This window comes from Athene cunicularia (genome assembly GCF_003259725.1).
Source record: "Athene cunicularia isolate RWA chromosome 1 unlocalized genomic scaffold, athCun1 chr1_part2, whole genome shotgun sequence".
Taxonomy (NCBI): domain Eukaryota; kingdom Metazoa; phylum Chordata; class Aves; order Strigiformes; family Strigidae; genus Athene; species Athene cunicularia.
Window position 1 is genome coordinate 70,185,003 of NW_020799092.1, and position 18,705 is coordinate 70,203,707.

At 38.2% G+C, this 18,705-nt stretch overlaps 1 protein-coding gene across 13 annotated transcripts in view; it reads right to left on the reverse strand.

Annotated features, from left to right (window-relative positions):
- Positions 1-898: 898 nt before the first annotated feature.
- The window catches only part of MAGI2 (membrane associated guanylate kinase, WW and PDZ domain containing 2), a 532,719-nt gene continuing 514,912 nt past the window's right edge, over positions 899-18,705 (reverse strand). For 9 of the 13 annotated variants that reach the window (XM_026868178.1, XM_026868173.1, XM_026868180.1 and 6 more), the window contains one exon: positions 899-3,073. In XM_026868178.1, coding sequence (XP_026723979.1) covers positions 2,274-3,073 — 800 coding nt within the window. In that variant the 3' untranslated portion in view covers positions 899-2,273. Of the gene's footprint in view, positions 3,074-17,654; positions 17,766-18,705 lie in introns of all 13 variants that reach the window. The other 4 variants (XM_026868182.1, XM_026868184.1, XM_026868185.1 and 1 more) reach the window with 2 other exon arrangements.

Here is an 18,705-nt window from a genome sequence, read left to right on the forward strand (position 1 = left end):
GTAAAGGGTTATTTCTTGGTGGAACACTGAAGCCTGTCATTCAAAATTAACACAGACTATGTACAACTGAAAAAAAAAAAAAGATTTTTGGATATATATTTTATTTGACAGTGGTTTAGAATATCATACAGTAAACAAGATTTCTGTAAAAGTTAATTTATCCATAGTGGTGCGTTTCATAAAAATAGTTGCTCACTTACAGCCTTTCTGTGACTATTAATACATGGAATTATATTTATAGAGATAGAGCTGTACAGGGTAAATTCACAGCTAACACTACACAGAAATATTATTTGGAATGGGGTTTAGATGATGTGCTGTCTTCACAGGTTATCGATTACAGCCGCATAAAGCAATTACTGCACAAGGAGTAGCTGTGAACTGTGCAAATTAGAGTTTATGCAAGCATAATCTCAACTGTTTTTCAGATTTCATTGTTTGCTTTCTTTATACATAAAAATAAGATACTGGGACGTGCATCTACACTACAGAAGCATTGTCCAAAATCAGATTCAATAAATTAATGGCAAATTATACTGGATTCTAGTTCAGGGGATAAAGATTTTTTTTCATTAAATAAGAGGTTTTGTAAACAGCTACATGGACTTGTGCTTTTTTAGAAATTATAAATGGATTTTTATTTCTAAAAAAAAATGTTTGAAAGCTGCAAAATCCTTGACTTGAGGCTTTTCAAATAATTGGACAGGAAGAAACATGCCTATAAATTTCTCAGTCCAGTGCAATGTTTGAGACATACAGTAATGTGCTAATTTCTTGGAACAAAGCCAATCTCAATCTAATTCTTCAGCAGAGCATATGAGGAACTAAGAGAACAATAATTTTTAAATACGAATTTTTGACAGTACTGTTTTACGTTTTTTTGTTATTTTTTTTTTTAAATTACCAATGTATTATTGCCCAGGATTTTGTTTTAATTTTGACAGACAAATAAGCATATGCACACTTACACAGACACATACGCATCTTTTTGAAACAAGATAATGACTGATTGACTGAACTCGGAGTTATTTCCTGTGAAGGCAGACTGGAATGTTTACCTGGCACTTAAGGCTTGAAATTCAAAACAGACAAGCAAGAAAGATAAACCAAAAACAGAATAAAAAAAAAAATGGAGGTAGGGAAGAAATGATAAAATGGAAACCATCTTAAAAATGGAAATATATCAAATTTACTTGAATGAGGACACTGACCACTGTATTTCAGAAACCAGTCTAATTATTGTTAACGTGTGCCTGAAAGGCACCTGCTCTGCCAGACTGCGGGGATGAAAGGTGAGAGTGTCCTACCTAAATGTAGATGGGTATGAAACATAGCACTGTTGATAAGTGAAGCTCTCGTTTTCTGCAGGAGGGAAAGGCCTTTCCTTAAGGAAACTGCAGCTTTTTCTCTGTAGCACTCTTCCTTTCATTGCAAGGGCCTTGCAGATGTCTGGGTTTTGAGCCTGACCAATTGGTTTGTGTGCTACCTTGCAGTATTTGGGGAACCGGTAATAAATCGCTTTTAAGAATAATTTGCAAATACAACTCCACCCTAACTCCTTTCCAATGTAAAGAAACATGGTTTGTTCACAAAAATGGCAGTAGAAATGGTATCACAGAAACTAATCCACTGGATTCCCCACTCCTCCCGTAGCTCCTAGTGAACTATGCTACAGGGTACCACGTGGACTATCCCAAAGTGTTAACAGTGGAGATGTGTCATGGGTGTACAGTTCCAAACGATGCTTCAAAGAAACCCTTTAACCCCTGTCTAGATATGTCGAGAACAATTTATTTACAACATTTTAGCTCCATGAAAAGATCCTCTCTCGGTTTCAGCTTGCTCCGTGCAGTTTTATTTAAGGCGATGTTCCAGTTTGTGATTGCTCTAACTTGTTCCAGTTTCTTGATATAAAGTTTGAATGAAATCCAAGTCCTTCATGCAGTGGGAAAAAAATGCTAAAGCTACACTGCACTATCCTTCTCTGATGTACTGTCCTTCATATTGTTTTGGTTTCTTCCATAGCTGCCAAAGTCCCTAAAATGGAACTGGGACTTTAGGGTCGATTTTAAATCTCCGTGTTGACTATATGCTTTTGAACTTATTAGATACTGTGCATATTGTCATGGAATTACACACTAATGTTTTCATTCCTCAATGCTTTGTGTATATGTGTGATAGTTAAAATAAATTAAAACAAACCAATGTGAGACAAAAACTAAGAAGAATGTTCTGTGTCAGTTTGAGACAGTTAGAGGGCAACAGTCCCTTGCTTATCTGCTCATGGCAGAAGTACCAGACTTCAGGACGCTAGGTAGCTTATCTGAGCCAGGGATTTTCCATGGCCCCGGAGAGACCGTTGCCTTTCGAACTGTGGTGTTGGTGCTGCGAGTGCTAATGGAGTGGAGATGTCCCTTCCTGGGGAACTCGCTGGGTTTCCCATCAGGGTCCCTCTGGCTGTGGTCCGTATCACTTCCAGGTGAGCTGCAGCGGTTGCTACTGTACGTCTTGGTAGCACCTGTATCAAGCTTGACATGGTCGGATGCTGCAGCTGACTTCTTCTCGCTGGTATTTGCAGATTTGTGATCTTCTTTTTTGCTAAGAGATCCTCCTCTCTTGCTTTCTGGCTTCCTCAGCCTCCCAAACTGTTCATCACTGGTTCCAGCACACACGTGCTCTCTCGCGCCAGCCTCGATCATAATGCTGTGTCCCACCACTTTGCTTTCTGAGGTGGGCCTGCCACCATCAGTGGTCTTATTTTTGCCTTCTGAATATCCTTTCCAAGAAGCCTCTTCATGCTTTGACCTGTCTACCTTTTTAGGACTTGCTGACCTTTCTCTTTGTTCTCCTAACCTTTTCTTTTTGTGACCATTCACTGAAAGCTCCTTTGGTTTCCTTACATCGTGTTCCCTCTTGATATCCCATGTTGGCTCTGGGCTTATCTGGTGAGAAGGGTCAGAGGGTGGGGCTATGTGTGATGAAGATAATGGTGAGATTATGTCGTCGAGGGAAAGAGCTACTTCCGACAGACCTGGGGAGGTGGCAGAGGGAGCACTCCAGGAGTTTGGTTCGTCTGTTGTAACAACAAAGAGAAGGGAGTTAAGGGAGTATTCAGCAGCACAAAGCATGTATTGCACAGGCATATGTATTCTGAGCAACATCAACACCCAAACCACATAGCAGACTTAAACTCCTCTGTCTTAGGTGAGGTGAAACTCCCAGGGGAGTCAATGAAGGGGAAAAGAAAAATAATCTCCCCACCCCCTACAAAAAAAGAGAAAAGTCCGGGAGAAGCAAGAACCACAGGGCTGGTAACTGCAAATATTGGAAACCTCAGTCTTTTTTCATACAGATTCTGCTTTCTTCCACCTACATTAAATTATTATTAAAATAATAAAGGCACGTGCTCATGAAATCAAATTGCCTCTTTTGTAGCTGTATAATGGATTTCTTAGCTGGGCAATATCAGCGCTGTCTCTGAGGACAAATGAGAAGGACTTTCTGCCATCTATTAAACGTGTCCCTACAAGCATATAATAATTGACAAGAATTTGTTGCTCAGATAAGGTCATCATTGAATTCTGTCTCATATTTTTTCTAAACAGATATAATACTGCAGTGTTTATGGCCCCACAATTCTTACAGGGTACTTACAAACCTCTGCCTTTATGTCATAACGTCAGCCACTGAGTCTCTTGGCTGTGCATTTTGAATTTCTCCTGGTTACTTAGTCTCAAGACAATATGGTTAGATTGTGCAGATCGTGTTTAATTTTGCTAAACAGGTATCTCCTTTGCTGAATCATGATGATTTTCCTAATCCATTGATAAAAAACAGAATACTCTGAAATGCCTTTCTCTTGCATACATGATCCTCATTTCTTTCGATTAACATTCTGGCAGACGACAAATCCATCATGACTAATGACAGCATGACTCTGTTCTCACCCATCCACATAGAGGTTAGAGAAATCACTGAACTTGGCTAATGTCATTCCCTATTTAGCACCATTGCCTGACTCTGAACAGTATGAGCAATAATCTGTCAGAGATGAAGGACTATCTCAGGAATCCATGGAAACAAGGTGGAACTCATGGCAAGAGCTGCATATTTCAGGGGGGAGAAAATGTAGCCTTCTAGCTGAAAAACAAGCATGGACTTCTGCAGGTCAGGACTAGTATCTCTCAATGATATCAACTGTCCTTTAAAAAGATACAGATTTTATTTTTCGCTGTTTTATGGCTCCTTTCAATTTATCATGAAGATGCACATCACCTCAAAAAATGAAATGGGTTTTACTGCCCAGCCTGGGATCTGCAGCTTGCTTGCCTGAGACAGCACTTTAAAGTTAGTATCTGGATTGAGTGATTGCTGTCTTGCAGATAAAAATAGGAGAGACAATAGTGAGGTGGGTGACGTAAAGGGAGGGAGCAGCACGGTTAGCTAAGGAGCTATTTATTTTCCCAGATGGTGTTTGTCATATGCTTTTGCATAATGAGCATATGTGTGGAGAGGATTAGCATTTGAGAGGGGTAGAAAGTACAAGTTCTGTGTAAGACAAATAAACTGAGCTGGGAATCTAAATGGGCTGAAGGTCTCAACTGATTCTTTTTTTTTTAAAAATCACACTTTCTTACCCTCCAGTTAAGGCTGAGTAATGTACCATCTGCTCCTTGCTTGGCACTTGAGCAAGAAAAAATAAAAGGAAGGCTCATGCATGTGGAGTGATCAGCTCTTAGGAACTTGCCTACAAAAATCATCTACTTCAATGGGCTTGTTCTTTACCTCTGCTCTTCAGCACTGCCCTCCTGGTAGAGTACCACAGGCTGTGTCAGATGGGGGAGGCACAGACCCACCCTAGCTCTTTTAAGATCTGAGATCCAGGGGATCCCAATTTGGTTAACAACTGAATCAGGGACTATGCATGGGGTCCAAGTCACTTTGCCTGGTTCTCTAAAACTATTCTGGGACTCTGCCGAGCAGCATGAAGCTGTCTCTGTGCACCTGTGAGGTACCTGAGCTATCACTAAACAAGCCACTTTGGGCCTTAGAAAATTAAGTTTGTGCTTTTGACAGCATTGTCAGACCTCCATTGGGTAGAGGTGGTGCTGACTTGGCGTGACCAACATATTTGACTTAACTACAGTATTCTTTCCCAGTTGTCCACAAGATGATGTTTTTCACTGAGTGTCAGTGAAGAGTGGTGCCATTACCAGATCTCGTGCAAGGCTCTGAGAGCATCTGAAGTTACACAAATAGCTTGTTACTTTGGGAAGTATCAGCTGCACACAAAAAACCCCATCAAATGGCCTGAAGCAGCAAGATGCATTCAGGTAATAAGATTGACTCTGTGCAAAATATGCCACTACGTTCAAATCAGCTGTCCCTCACCCAGGAGGACAAACCAGGTGTCCACCGTTCGAACCAAAAGTGGTAAACAACATTCATGGCTCCTCTGGGGCACGAAGGGCAATATTGTACTAGTTATTTGTGGGACACTCAGGGGAGGAGACCTGGGGGTGAGTGGCCTGCTGTTTTATACCCTAGAGATGAGAGAACTGATTTATTAATGGACTGTCTCCCTAGACACTTTTATTTTTTTTTTTTTCTATTTTCTTTTTTGAAGGGGAGGGAAAAACCACCAAATGTTGCAGTGAGAAATCATAGCAGTTTAGGACCTACTTCAACAAAGGTGAAGCAATGTATTTGTTATATGTAATGATACATAAATATAGATACCTATAAACTAGGACATACAATATTATATGCACTACTGGATTTCTGCCTCTCTCCCAGAAAAACCCTAAGAGAAAGACAACGTGGCCAACTAAGCAAGAATACTTGTAGTCACGTCTTAAAGGGAAGTTTGGTTGTAGGAGAACCCCAGGTGGACCACTGGCTGCAGTTTGTTTAAAATACTGTGCCTGGCCTATTTGCTGGGGCGGCGCCTATATAGGCTGTATTTCAGGTGGCTGGGGGAATAAGCTGCCATGAAATAAAACTATCATTCATATTCTGTGGCAATATAGTACTTGCGAGTAAGAACTTGACAAAATGGCTTTCTATAAGGTTTAAGTACCATTAGTCTGATACAACCAAAACCCATCATAACCTGCTTTTTTCTTTCAAATGAAATGAAATTATGTAGAAAGCCATCCTCAGCCTTGCTAGATGTTAATGTCAACAAGCCATTGTTGCAATATGTCACTGGCTAGTGAGGAGAATACTGATGTGAGGGTACTGCAACTGACTTTAATGTTTGAACATTATGGGAAAAGATCAAAATTACTAGAGTAGAGCAAAGTGCAGTAATGTAAGTAATTTGTTGCTCAAAAGAAAAACCTTTTAAATAGCTGTGTTCAAGCCATAAGGGTTCATTTGGACTTCTTCAACCAACACTAAAATGATCACTTTTTCATAACCAATATAAACAGGAGAAAAATGCAAAATTTTATGCTGTAGAGGAGCTAAGCTAAGGATTTATCTTTATGCTTATTCTGAGGTTATAGCTGTATTTTGGAAAGAGTTGTTAATATTTCTGAATAAATAATTTTTTCTATAGTTTTTAAGCTTTATATAAAACCTATGTGTAATTGTGAACAAAACCTATTTTTACTGTCTGTTATTCCAAAGTATCTCAAAATATTTTGCAAACATGCTAAACCAGAGACAAAGCAATGTTTTTACTTTTTTCTCCCTTCACCTCTGGGAGGAACTGAAGACAGTTTATTTAATAGAGCATGAACTACTAATGCCCAAATGACTTACAAGCAGAAGTGAAGGATATCGCATTTTGTTGAAACTGCTGGAGAGATTTAGAGATTATGTAGTTTTAAATTTGTTTCTGACTTTGTCACGATGGATATCATCCTTACTGTGGGAGAAATTGATTTTAAAGGTATACATCTCACTGAAAGCTAATAGATGCCTTCCTCCCTTCTTTGAAGGGAGAAAATCTCCCTTGACCTACTAATTTAGACAAGATAAATGAGTTGGGACCAGCACTATAATCTGTTACTGTGATAGCATTTGATTTGGTGCAATTTAGTAGGTGTTTTTCTGAGTGGCTTTTAGTTTCCACAAGCTACTGTCGTGCAGGTTGGCGGCACTTCTCCATGGGATGTGTAAGAATGACTCACCTACGACCTGTTTTGCATAACTCCCAGGCAAGGAGTAAATTGCTAACTGAGTAAGAGACACCACAGACACAAGATCTCGAGTGTGTAGGAGGACAAGTAGGAGATGAACACAGCCATTTTGGAAGAAGAGTGACAAGGGGAAAACATCAGGAGCAGAAGTTTTCTGTTTAGAGGCTTTTTGAGGTAGAACTGCCATAGACATGGATCGTTTGCTTTGCTACCTCAGCTCACACACGGTTCAGTGGAATGGAAATGAGGGTACTACTCTTATGTGTCTGCTTACTTCTCTACTTGTCTTCTACCTGGATCCAGCGCTTGCTGATGGTTTATGTCTGAACCACTAGCAAAAGAACCCTGGCTTTACTGTTAATGGAGGACAGAGGTCTGCCTGTCTTACTATCTGAGCATTGCCTAGGTACTAAGTCAGAGGAAAGAGTTCAGCCTACTGATAAGTTTGTTTAGTTTCCTGCAATACTTATGTTTTCTTTACAGGTTGTCCTTCTAAGATTCTGTCATGTCTAGTCTTGCTGTGCTTATTTATCTGCTCTGCCAAGATGTCAGGTGAAGAGTGGTTAGACCTCAGATTTATGACTAGGTTCTTCTTTTGCATCAAAATATTTTAAATAATTGATTGACAGTTTATCAGGAATATGGAATTTTTCATTAGATAAAATTAACCATAAAGTACTAATATTAATTTATTTAATATTTAATAGTAATAAGTATAAATGACATCACATTTTATTATTTAAGTAAAATAAAATCTCATCACTTTTTAAATCTCCAAATTATATGAATAATGAGCAACATATTACAGTGTTCAATGCTTTCAGTAGTCTGAATGAAACATTTCCTGAAATGTCTAAGCAGCTGGTTTTGTATCTTCCCAAAATTATTTTCCTAGGGAATCAAAGATGTTTTGATTAAATAAAAAATATGGTGCTTTATTTTTCTTTCCAACTTTTTGTCTGAAATTATGTATTGCCAGAAGGTGGCCAACGGTTCTTACAGATGCTGCTAATAACAAAAATGGGACAAATTGTCCCCTGGTGAGTATCCACTAATGTTGGCAGTGTTACACCAGGAATGCATTTGGCTCTTTTTCATTATAGCTTGACATGTCTGTGATGTTCCTGATTGCATTGGTCTCCTGCAGCTTGTCTTTCACGCTCTCTAAGGAGGGATATTTCAGAATATTTAAAGATTCTTTAATCTTTCATCCTGGAGGTTCTGCAACCCAGACACAGCACCCTTTGTCTCATGAAATAAATGATTCTCTGACATCTCTGGAAGGTTAGAAAAGCTCTGGGTACCTTCTGTCCAGCTGCCAGCCTCATGCAAGCATGACACAATACACTACCCTTTCTCCCAGCCTCACCTGTAAAGTGAGTGGCAATGGGCTCTTCCCCCCATTTACAGGCTCCCTATACTTCTGGCTATAAACTTACACTTCTTGTTAATTATTCAATAGTGTTATGAAAATGTTTTCTCACAAATTGCACTTTGCTTGGCTTAAAATTACACTTTGCTTGGCTCCCCTTCCACTGATCCACGTTCAGATCCTTCAATGTCAATATCTCTGGAAAAAAACTTCATTGAATTTAGGCACCTTTTGCTGTGATATGGTCCTTTGTTTGGTCAGTCACCATGGGCACATCCAGGATAGCCTTCTCGTCATTAGTACTTTTTTTTTTTTTTTTTTTTTTTCTTAAGCTATGATAGCAGTGTGCTATGGGTGCAAAATGTTTCTTCTATGTACAGAAATGACATACATGCCATATAAACTCATAAGAATAAATACAGGTTATACTCAGTTATTTTGGTATATGAACTACTTTTCCTTCCCTACACATGCATTTCAGCTAGTGATCTGTTTGGTATTGTGAAGTCTAGTTTCTGATGCAATGAAAACCTAATCTAATTTCCTGCTATCTTAATGTAACCACATTCATTATACTGGTTGCCTGTTTGTACTCAGTAATGTCATGGTGACCGAGTGTTTATAGTAGCTTGTAAATGTAACTTTGCTTAAGAGTAGAATTTTTCTGCTTTCTAATAATTTGGGTTTTTAGCTTTGCACATTTGTTTTTTGCGAAGGTTGAGGATGGTTGGTCAGTGTAAACAGGGTGCTAACAAGGTCATGAAAGATTACAGGGGAACAAACATACATCTGACTTCTGTACTCAGCGTTTTCAGAAAAGTAGAAGTATTCATTAAGAAAGACTAATGTTTGCAGTATGAAACAATGCTAGGCCTAGTCTCACTGTCACAAAAGTCATTGTGCATTTTTATTTTTGTCACTGGTCTGATATTTGAAGAGGGAGGCACTACTACCACTGGGAGCTCTTGGTGACATGGCTTCTGCAGATATCCACAAGAACTGAAGAGATGTGACTGTAAATGTGGGGTGAGGAATACCTTTATCTCTATAAACTTCAAATGTTTAATTTTGCATCCAGAAAATTCAATTATTGACCAATTGCAACACTGGGAAGCACAGCTTTACTTCTTGCTTTATTCAGTTCCCAGTGACATTGATACTCCGATGTCCTACTTCTTTTCATGTTACTAATTATTACCGATGAGGAAAAATTTAGTTCCTTTGGGTCCATTATAGTAATCTTCCATTGTATACTTTACCTAGATATTAAATGGAAGATGTCCCAAATATTTTTACAGCAGAGATGGTGTTCATAGAGCTCTTGCAAGGGCCATATGATGAGACTTTGAATGATCTCATCTCAGGTAAAATTCACTTTCATCACCATTTCTGTACTTTGCATGGAGGTTTGTTAGAAAAAGTGCTTTCATGTTCACAGATCTAATTTGAGTATTATTGAAACACACTTCAGAAAGACCAGATTGTTAGTTATGCTTGGAATACCAAATCTGCAGAAGCTCAGGAGATGATATTGCTCATTTTTGGGCTAAGGGAACAGAGAGAAAGGGAAAATTTTAACTTGGGGCAAAGAGGGCAAAACTGCATATTGGAAGGAAAAAAAAAACCCTTTAGAAAAATATCGAATGTTTTCTTGAAACAAGAAATTCACACGCATTGATTTGTGTTGGCTTTAATCTGTAGAAAGCACTGTGGATGAAAGCACTTTTCAATTTTTTATGTAATGTATTCTTCAAAGATGGTTAACAAAGAAACATGGGAAGTGATTGATCTGACTTGAAGAGTTCCTATTCTTATTCTGTGCTGTTTCTGATTCTACACTATACCCAGTGCATCCTCCGTAAATCCCTTTCCCTGAGTTAGTTTTTTAATTATGACACTGCTTCTCCAGTATTTTACTCTCCTAATCACTTGAGATAATAATTTAATTGCCTTACAGAGTCAGAGAGAGAGGTGTCTCAGAAGACCTGTGGAAACAGATGTCTGCTCTTCTGTTGAATGTGTACACAACCAGCATTAGGGAGCTCCTTCTGGGAAGCCCTGTTGGAGGCTGTGGATCAAAGCTGAGTGAGTGGACACAGAGATCTACACCCATCCTCTCCCATCAGGCGCTTTATAGCAAGCACAGGTCACGGCAAGTAAGTGGCCTGAGAAATGTCAGGCTAATACAGGAGATAACTAATGATTTCAGAAGCACTCAGAGTTTCTGCCCTGGAGATCAGGTGGACTGGATTGCCTCCAGGACTTGGATGACCCGGTGGTGCTGCTTTAGCCCTCTCCTGGTTACCCTGTCATTCTTCATCCCTTAAATATAGATCACATCCATAGGGAATTCACTGCGATTTTTAAATCATACCTAAGCTCTACATCATTTGGCTCTTTCCAACAACATCAGTCACATCTTACAATATGACTGAGATAAGTTTAACACTGCCCTTATGATAGCAAGAACAAAAAAAGGGCAATTTTTCAGTGCAGTAAAACATAACCTAAAATGTAGAATGGGAGAAGGAAAAAATGACCAAGTGCCACACTTACAAACAGGGTATATTTCAGATTTGAAACAGGTATATTAGTTCAATAAATCAGTTTACTAACTTACTGTAAGTCTTTTGGCTGTGAATCTTAAGGCAGGATTATTATGACTACACATTTATCACTCATTCCAAGATTTACTTTAGCTTGTTCAATATAGATCTGCTAAATGGTCCTATCCATTAGATATGTAAACTAATGATCGTGATCACTAATCTGAGTGAACTTGGTAAATTTGATTTTTCCTTGAATCAATTTAATGTATCTGCATAAATGTTATAGGATTACTCACTCATACTGTGAACAGCTGAAATGAAAAGTTGCAGCCTGTATAGTGCTTTTATCCTCCACAGCAAGCGCCTCACTGCTGCATCAGTGTTAAGTGTACGGACAGCCTAAGTGCTAGTCTTGAGTGATGTTGCTCTAACCACACATTATCATTCACTAGGTCCTTCAGGCGGTTTGGCACCCTTTTTGAAGTGCTGAGCATCTCATGTATCTATCAGATCAGAGCTACCCAGGCAGAAGAACCTCATCCCTTCAGTAAAGAAGGTTTTATTTCTTCAATGTGATCAGTCAGTAGAGTAGAAGCTGCAGAAACCTCAGCAGTTCTCTTCCAGAGCCACGCTGGAGCTGGAAAATCTATATTGCAAGTTACTGTATAATTAAATAAGATAATGACTTCAAAATTAGTTTTTATTAATAGAATTAAGCCACATTAAATCATAAAAGGTGTTCATAAATATGTTAATAGAATGTGTGGTATTAATGAAAAACATTGTGCAGAGACTGAATAATTTAAGAGCTGGATATTACACACTTAATTAAACTTAAATATTAAAATTATTAATTATCACAGCTAAAATGGCTGTTAACAGTAGGCATCACATCCTATCTGGTTGATAAATAGCTGGTCAGTATTAAAGGCAGGTAGATAATATATAAAATTTATTTAATAAGTGAGGAATTCGGAGCGTTTTGATTGAATATGAAATGCCTCTAGAAAGTTGTTTCTGGCAGGTGCTGAGTGTTTGTGTTTGCACTTAAGATCTCATCAGGATGTTAAGCAAAACACATAACTTGGTTTGAAGGCATTCTTGTTTACAAAGCTCATGAATACGTATTCCTGTCCTGCTTAGGGTGTAAGCTGCAGGCATAGTTTAGTCTCTTTTAGCAAACTCTTTTCAGACTGGAGGCCACTGGGCACTGAAGGTGGAGAACTGACCCTGGGACCATATTTGCTGTGGGGCTGTTGTGGTATCTGGTATCTTTTGGATGCTGAGACAATCTTCTCTGAAAACTGTATAATGAAATGGAAGTGCACGAATAAATGAATGTCACATTGTAATATTCAGCTGCTAATGAGTAAACATAAACTACATGTTGTTAGAAAACCCAGATGTTTAAAATTCTGGGTTGCATATGTGTTGCTATAGCTCTGCAAAATATAACGTGCTCTATGGTTCAGTGTTAGCTGGAGAGTGACAGTTACATCATACTGTCAAAGTAAAAAAAACGCATTTCATTTTCTGATGTTTTTTTTCCTAAGATAGGAGTAACAAGCTATAAGAAATCTGACAGAGGCCACGAACTCTGCTAACCTCTCCCTGTGGTCAGGCCACAAAGCATCAGCCAGGAAATACACCACAGGATGGTGAAGTGAGAAGGGCAGAGGCAGGGCCAACTACAAGTCCCTCTATGGACAAAGCTTGCCTTCTCCTCTCTAATGGCTGGAATAACAGTTATTTATGTCACTCTCTATTTGACCATTTAGACTCATCAAATTTCTGATGAGAATCATAAGAGGCCTTGTTAGTTTAATTTAGTCTTGGGTAACATAGCATCAGGCTGCTGGCAAGGATTTCCTGATACAGCTTGATTGCCTCTTGTACTTTTGTAATCGCTTTTTGTACTTTCGTGGCTGTGCTTTTGTACCTAAAAGACCTGATAGCTGTTTATGGATTCTTTTGAGCAAGCTAAAATGCCAGACTTCTTATACCTGGATAATCACAGATCAATTAAAAGATCACGTAAATAAGTTCAAAGCCATTGTATCCCAAGTTCAGCTGATATTCTTAGAGATGGAGTCTGTGAAGTGAGGTACGAAGATAAAATGTTCTTGTTCATGTCAAGCCAGAGGACGACATACAATAGTTTCCAGGTCTCTCTAAAGAGTATGAAGCTTGACCTCCCCAAATCACTATTTACTTAAAAGTGTAGACGACTGGCTCTCCTCTCCTATGGGGAAATGCATGCCATTACAGAAAACTGGCTGTGCTGAAGAGATTGTCAAGCATTGGAACAGGCTGCCCAGGGAAGTGGTTGAGTCACCATCCCTGGAGGTATTTAAAAGACGTGTAGACTTTACATTTAGGGACATGGTTTATTGGTGAACTCGGCAGTGTTAGGTTAATGGTTGGACTTGATGATATTAAGGGTCTTTTCCAACCTAAATAATTCTGTGTTTCTATGTGGAACCAGCTTTAGATCTCTTGGAATCTAGCCACTGAAGCAGTGACTGCACAGCCTTCATGATGAGAATTATTGGGCCAGGCCACAGGAATAAGGGATTGTGCCTTCATACTGTTCCCTTTGGTACACAGTTCTATAGTGCAAGGATACCATCACAGACGTGTAGGGAAGCTAACTCTGATTAAGGATGAGTTAGAGCAATGCTGTCTTGCTATTAACTGGGGGTCCACCACAAATCTGCAAATGAGAGGGACTGCAAAACAAGCAGCAGGAGAGGGATTTTACGGGATGTTATGCTGCAACAGCAGAAGATTGGACTTAATCCTATGGCAAACTGTAAAGACACAATAAGTATTACTGAATTCTTGTTTTTTTCTATTTTTGGTTTACATGAAGAAAGGAAAAACTGATGCTATGGAGACAGGGGGATGGCTGTGTTCTTCCAGGCCCTGTATTTTGGGTGCTTATCTTCTAATATTGTCAACTGGATGAAAACACAGAAAGCCACAGAAAAAGTTAGAAAAAGGGTGAGACTTTTCCCTTCTTTGTCTGGTAAGTCTGCTTTCCACTTTATGTGAACAAAGAGAGGGATAATGTTTGTTCATCTGTTTTATTCACTGTAGTTTAGCTGTAATTATCTACACTTTACACCATATTAGTAAATCTACTCCAGAATATTATATTATAATAATTAAACCTTAGTAATAAGAGAACTTGCTCAAAAGCCTTATTATTGAATCTTTGCTCAGATGTGGGGGCCCACTGCCAATCCTGGTGCGGATTATAACGCATGTGGATTAGTGAGGTTCTGCTTTAATAATAATACTGAGAAGTCGACTAGGAATTTTCATCTTTAAAGTGCTTTTCAAGCATTAAATAATTAATCCCTGTAACACTCCTGTGAGATAGGTAAGTAAATATTACCATCTCCATTATACAGATGGGGGAATCATGGGTTAGAGAATTTAGCTGGACTGGCCAAAGCCACTGGGAGTGTAATTGCCAAAACAATGTTTAGGACTATGGAAAAGACTCAGTATTTTTTTCATTTAGAAAGTAAGGAAAAGGTATTACTTCCCTGGAAGCTCAAAAACATTGCCAGAAGACTGAGAATGTCATCCCATGTGTCCCTATTCCTTTCAAAATAGTGTTTTCTATATGAAGGGATACCTATGCAAAAGGTCTACATGTCTTATAAAATAGAAATTTGCTTTAAGACAGAAATAACTATACACACCCACATATACATACACTTATACTGTTATTTGACAGAAGGATGTTCTACTTTCCTGCCAGCTGCTCATATTTATTAAATACTAAAGACATGTTTGTAGAGCAAATTTTAATAATCAATTTTGTCCTTGAATAGTTTTTACCCATAGCAATAAAACAGCTACGACCTTTGGGAACCCATATTCAAATTGCCTGATGGTTTAGACCAATTTTATTAACCAGTATTTTGATTCATTTAGTTAGTCCTTTTTAAAAATTTTTTTACACACCACAGGTTCCTGAAATTACGTTGGTATTGCTAGAAATAAGAAGGTGGTATTGAAAATGCAGCGGGAATATGAATGAATGTTTGCAGTTCTACCAAGGTAGTCACAGAGGAAAGGGCACTTTTCCAAAATCACTATTGATTTTTGCACTCACATCAGATGAATGATATATGGGGTACTTCAAGTTTCAAATAACATTCAACCTCAGCTCTAGAGATTTATAAAATGAGCATTAAAAATAGGATGAATAGGATTGTCTGATCAGTACTCTGAACAGGTAGGAGTAGCTGTATTAAATGTATAGGCCAAGATGCTTTAGCCATTTATTAGAGAAACATAAAAACTTCAGATATACTAACAGAGTTAAAGAACTAGAAAAATACATTTTTGCAGCTGACTGGAGATTTCTGAAGGATTTAACTGTATTCAGTCAATAAAAAACACAGTATAAGCTCCCAATTTTTCATCTATTTTTGCAAATACAAACGCAGTATTCACTAGTAAGGGCTACCAAGCCCATGGTGTTAGGAACCACAGGCATGTACCACTTGATCTGGAGGTACTTTCTAAACTACGTTCTAGCATCTGCATCTCTCCTGTGCTGTATCAGCTGTAACTTCAAGTAAGCCTGCTGATCTTCTATAAGTGATTATACAAAATGGAACAATTCCTGTGGGAGAAATGTGGACACATAGCAGACTGCGCTGTGATGTTATGGTAGGGGCCTCTCCTAAGGCATGCTAGAATGGTCAATATATCTGTCCCACATCAGGAAATTTGACTTACATCCCTAATCAGTGCTCTAATGAATGGTAGCACAGACAATTTTGATTGGGAAAAGCTCCATTGCAAAACTCTCTCTTTAGAAAAATCCTTCCTCTCAAAAGTCTTTCATTAAAAACACCTGAAATGGAAACATTGTATAACAGACATATTTTTATTTGACCTGATATTACTTTTTTATCAATCAAGTATTTTAGTTCTGGTGTTGACCCAAACTAAATTGCTTTTGATATTGTGGATATATTTTACTGAGAAAAATATTCCATCCTAACACTTCCTGCCAAATAATCAGAACCATTCACAGCTGAGTGACTGTGCAAAACTAACTTTAGCTGTATTCATAGAGGATTAATGTTTCCACTTATTTCAGGAAAAAAAAAAAAAAAGACTTATTTCCTGTGTCCATTATGCTATAGGAGGAAAAATAAAGATAATTAATAGAAGTTGTGGTTATAAATATGTAACACTTGTAGTGGAACTGGAGTTCACGGAATTTCCTATCTTGACAACTGAGACTTGCAAAATGACCCTAATGTCAGCCTGGATTTCTAACCTCATGATCTCTCTGAACTACTTTTATTGAAGAACGAAGCAGAAACAAGGTAAGAATGACTGCAAGGAATGGTGCAATTCGGATTTCTACATTATACAGGAACTTCTTTGTTCCTAGGAGGTCTCCAATGGTGACATACACACTTGAACCACATGGGTACAATTTTCAGATGGCCTCTAGATGTGTCCAGCTCAACACCAGCAAAGTATGTGTTAAAAAAAAAATCTTATTTATAGATACAAATTGGAAATAAGATGTAACTGGAAACACATGCAAGCCATCAGTTAGATTACATGGATTTGCATGCACAAGACTGATAACTTAAGCACAGCTTAGTGCCTGAGTGCTGGGGACATGAATTCTGTGGGTGTCACACTGGAGGAGCTGCTCAAAGCTCAAAGGCTAGGAGTACACCTTTGGGTATAACTCCTTTTCTATTTCTATTCTGTCTACTTCAACAGTGTGAGACTGTTCTTATAATTTCAGCAAATATACTACATTGTACAAAGTCAACAGCAGATACACTGAATGCATCTGAACACTTCTGTGTTTTCTGTGATGACAGCAATCAATTAAAAAAAAATAGAAAAAATAAGTTTTTGTTTTCCTTTGCTTTCCAGGCATCATTTCTGGGCCATGACTCTGTATTACAAATTTTATGTATCTGAACAATCTGTGCAGTTGGATCTGATTTATGAAGAAAATAGCTTGAAATCAAGTGTAAAGTGCTATGTGTAAATTCAGCATAGCCACTGGGTTTAAAAAACGAGTATTGCCTTACAGCATGTTCCAAAAAGTCTTCAATTTTACATCAGTTATTTCTTCAAGAGGCTGCATATAAATATAGTTTGAGATCAGCATCTAACTTCCACTTTCACATTACTAATATTTTTGCAAGCCAAGTACCATAAGGAAGGGGAAAATTACAGCTTTAGTTCTCAAAAATTTAAGGTTTTCTCTCTGAAAAGTCATATTCAAAGGATAAATTTTTGTCACGAGAAGAAGTGGGTATATAGCAGACCTATGGCTGTGTTTCTTGCACGAGAGGCGGTGTAACATGAAAAACCAGTTATCTAGGATATTTGTTATCTAGGATTATTTGTAAAATGCATAACTGCTTTGATATCTAAGATAATTAGTTATGAAAGAAAAGCCAAATACTGTAGAACCTATTAAGGGAGCTAGCATGTAAGAAAAAGTTGGAAGAGATTCTATTAACAGTTGTGAGAAACAGTGTATTAGCGAAAGATAATATACATGCAGAGTTTACAAACCGTGTCTTTAGGGTGGCCCAATAAGTAGAAATATGGGGACCCATGCTTGTCACTTTTCATGCACATGGAGAGACTGGAAGGTACCATTCCTAAAGGAAGGGGAGGAACAGCCTAGGACCAATCATTAGAATTAACAGAACCAGTGACATACAGATATTTTACTATTGTTAGAGCAGAGAATTCTTAGTAAGTTTAGAAGAACTGACTAAAAAGCTTATATGTAACAGGAAAGAAGTATTTCTGTAAAGCTGAGACAAATAAGCATGCTGTAAGTCTAAATATTAGTGGATGATTGAAACTACTGTGCATATATATTCAGGACATAGATTCACCTGGACCATGGATGTGGAGTACATCTTGAGGTGCTTTCTGAAGGAGTCATAACGAATCAAAAGCAAAGGGTTTAATGTGTTTTAGAACTGTGCCAATTTATTGGTGTGAAAAGTCCTTGTATTGGTATCAACTCTGACATTTTTTGATTTTGTTGGTGGGATAGTGGTGAAACATGAACTGAGAGTTTCTTCAAAAATTACTTCCTGCTAAATAACTTGTAGCTTTTATCTGCTAACCAGCAATGATTTTGTGTATATCGAAACTTTACTTTTTGCATACAGAAGTCTTCCTCCCTTAGCCAAAACCAAATCTCTACTCTAGTTCTGTAAAATCACCTGAATGTCATGAACCCACAGTGTGAGTTTTGTACATAATTTAGCATTATTTGAAGCAACAGAGTTTTCAAAAATGCACAATGCAACCCCAGGACATGTCTTTTAATGAAGTCAGACAAGGTGGGGGGAGAGAGGGAAAGAACCACCATTGTGTAAATCCACAAAGCACCAACCAGTCCCATGACACAGAGACCTAGCGTGCTCAGGGCCAGATCCAGATTTCCAAGACAGGGCAATGGAAAAGTTTGCAAAAATCTGTGTGAAGGGGCTGGAGTCTCTAAAACTTACAACTTTCTGCAGGAGCTCATGAGCAACTTATAACTAAGTGAAAAACCACCAAACTTGATAGAAAGTATGATTTTGAAGTTCTGCTGTGAAAGCAG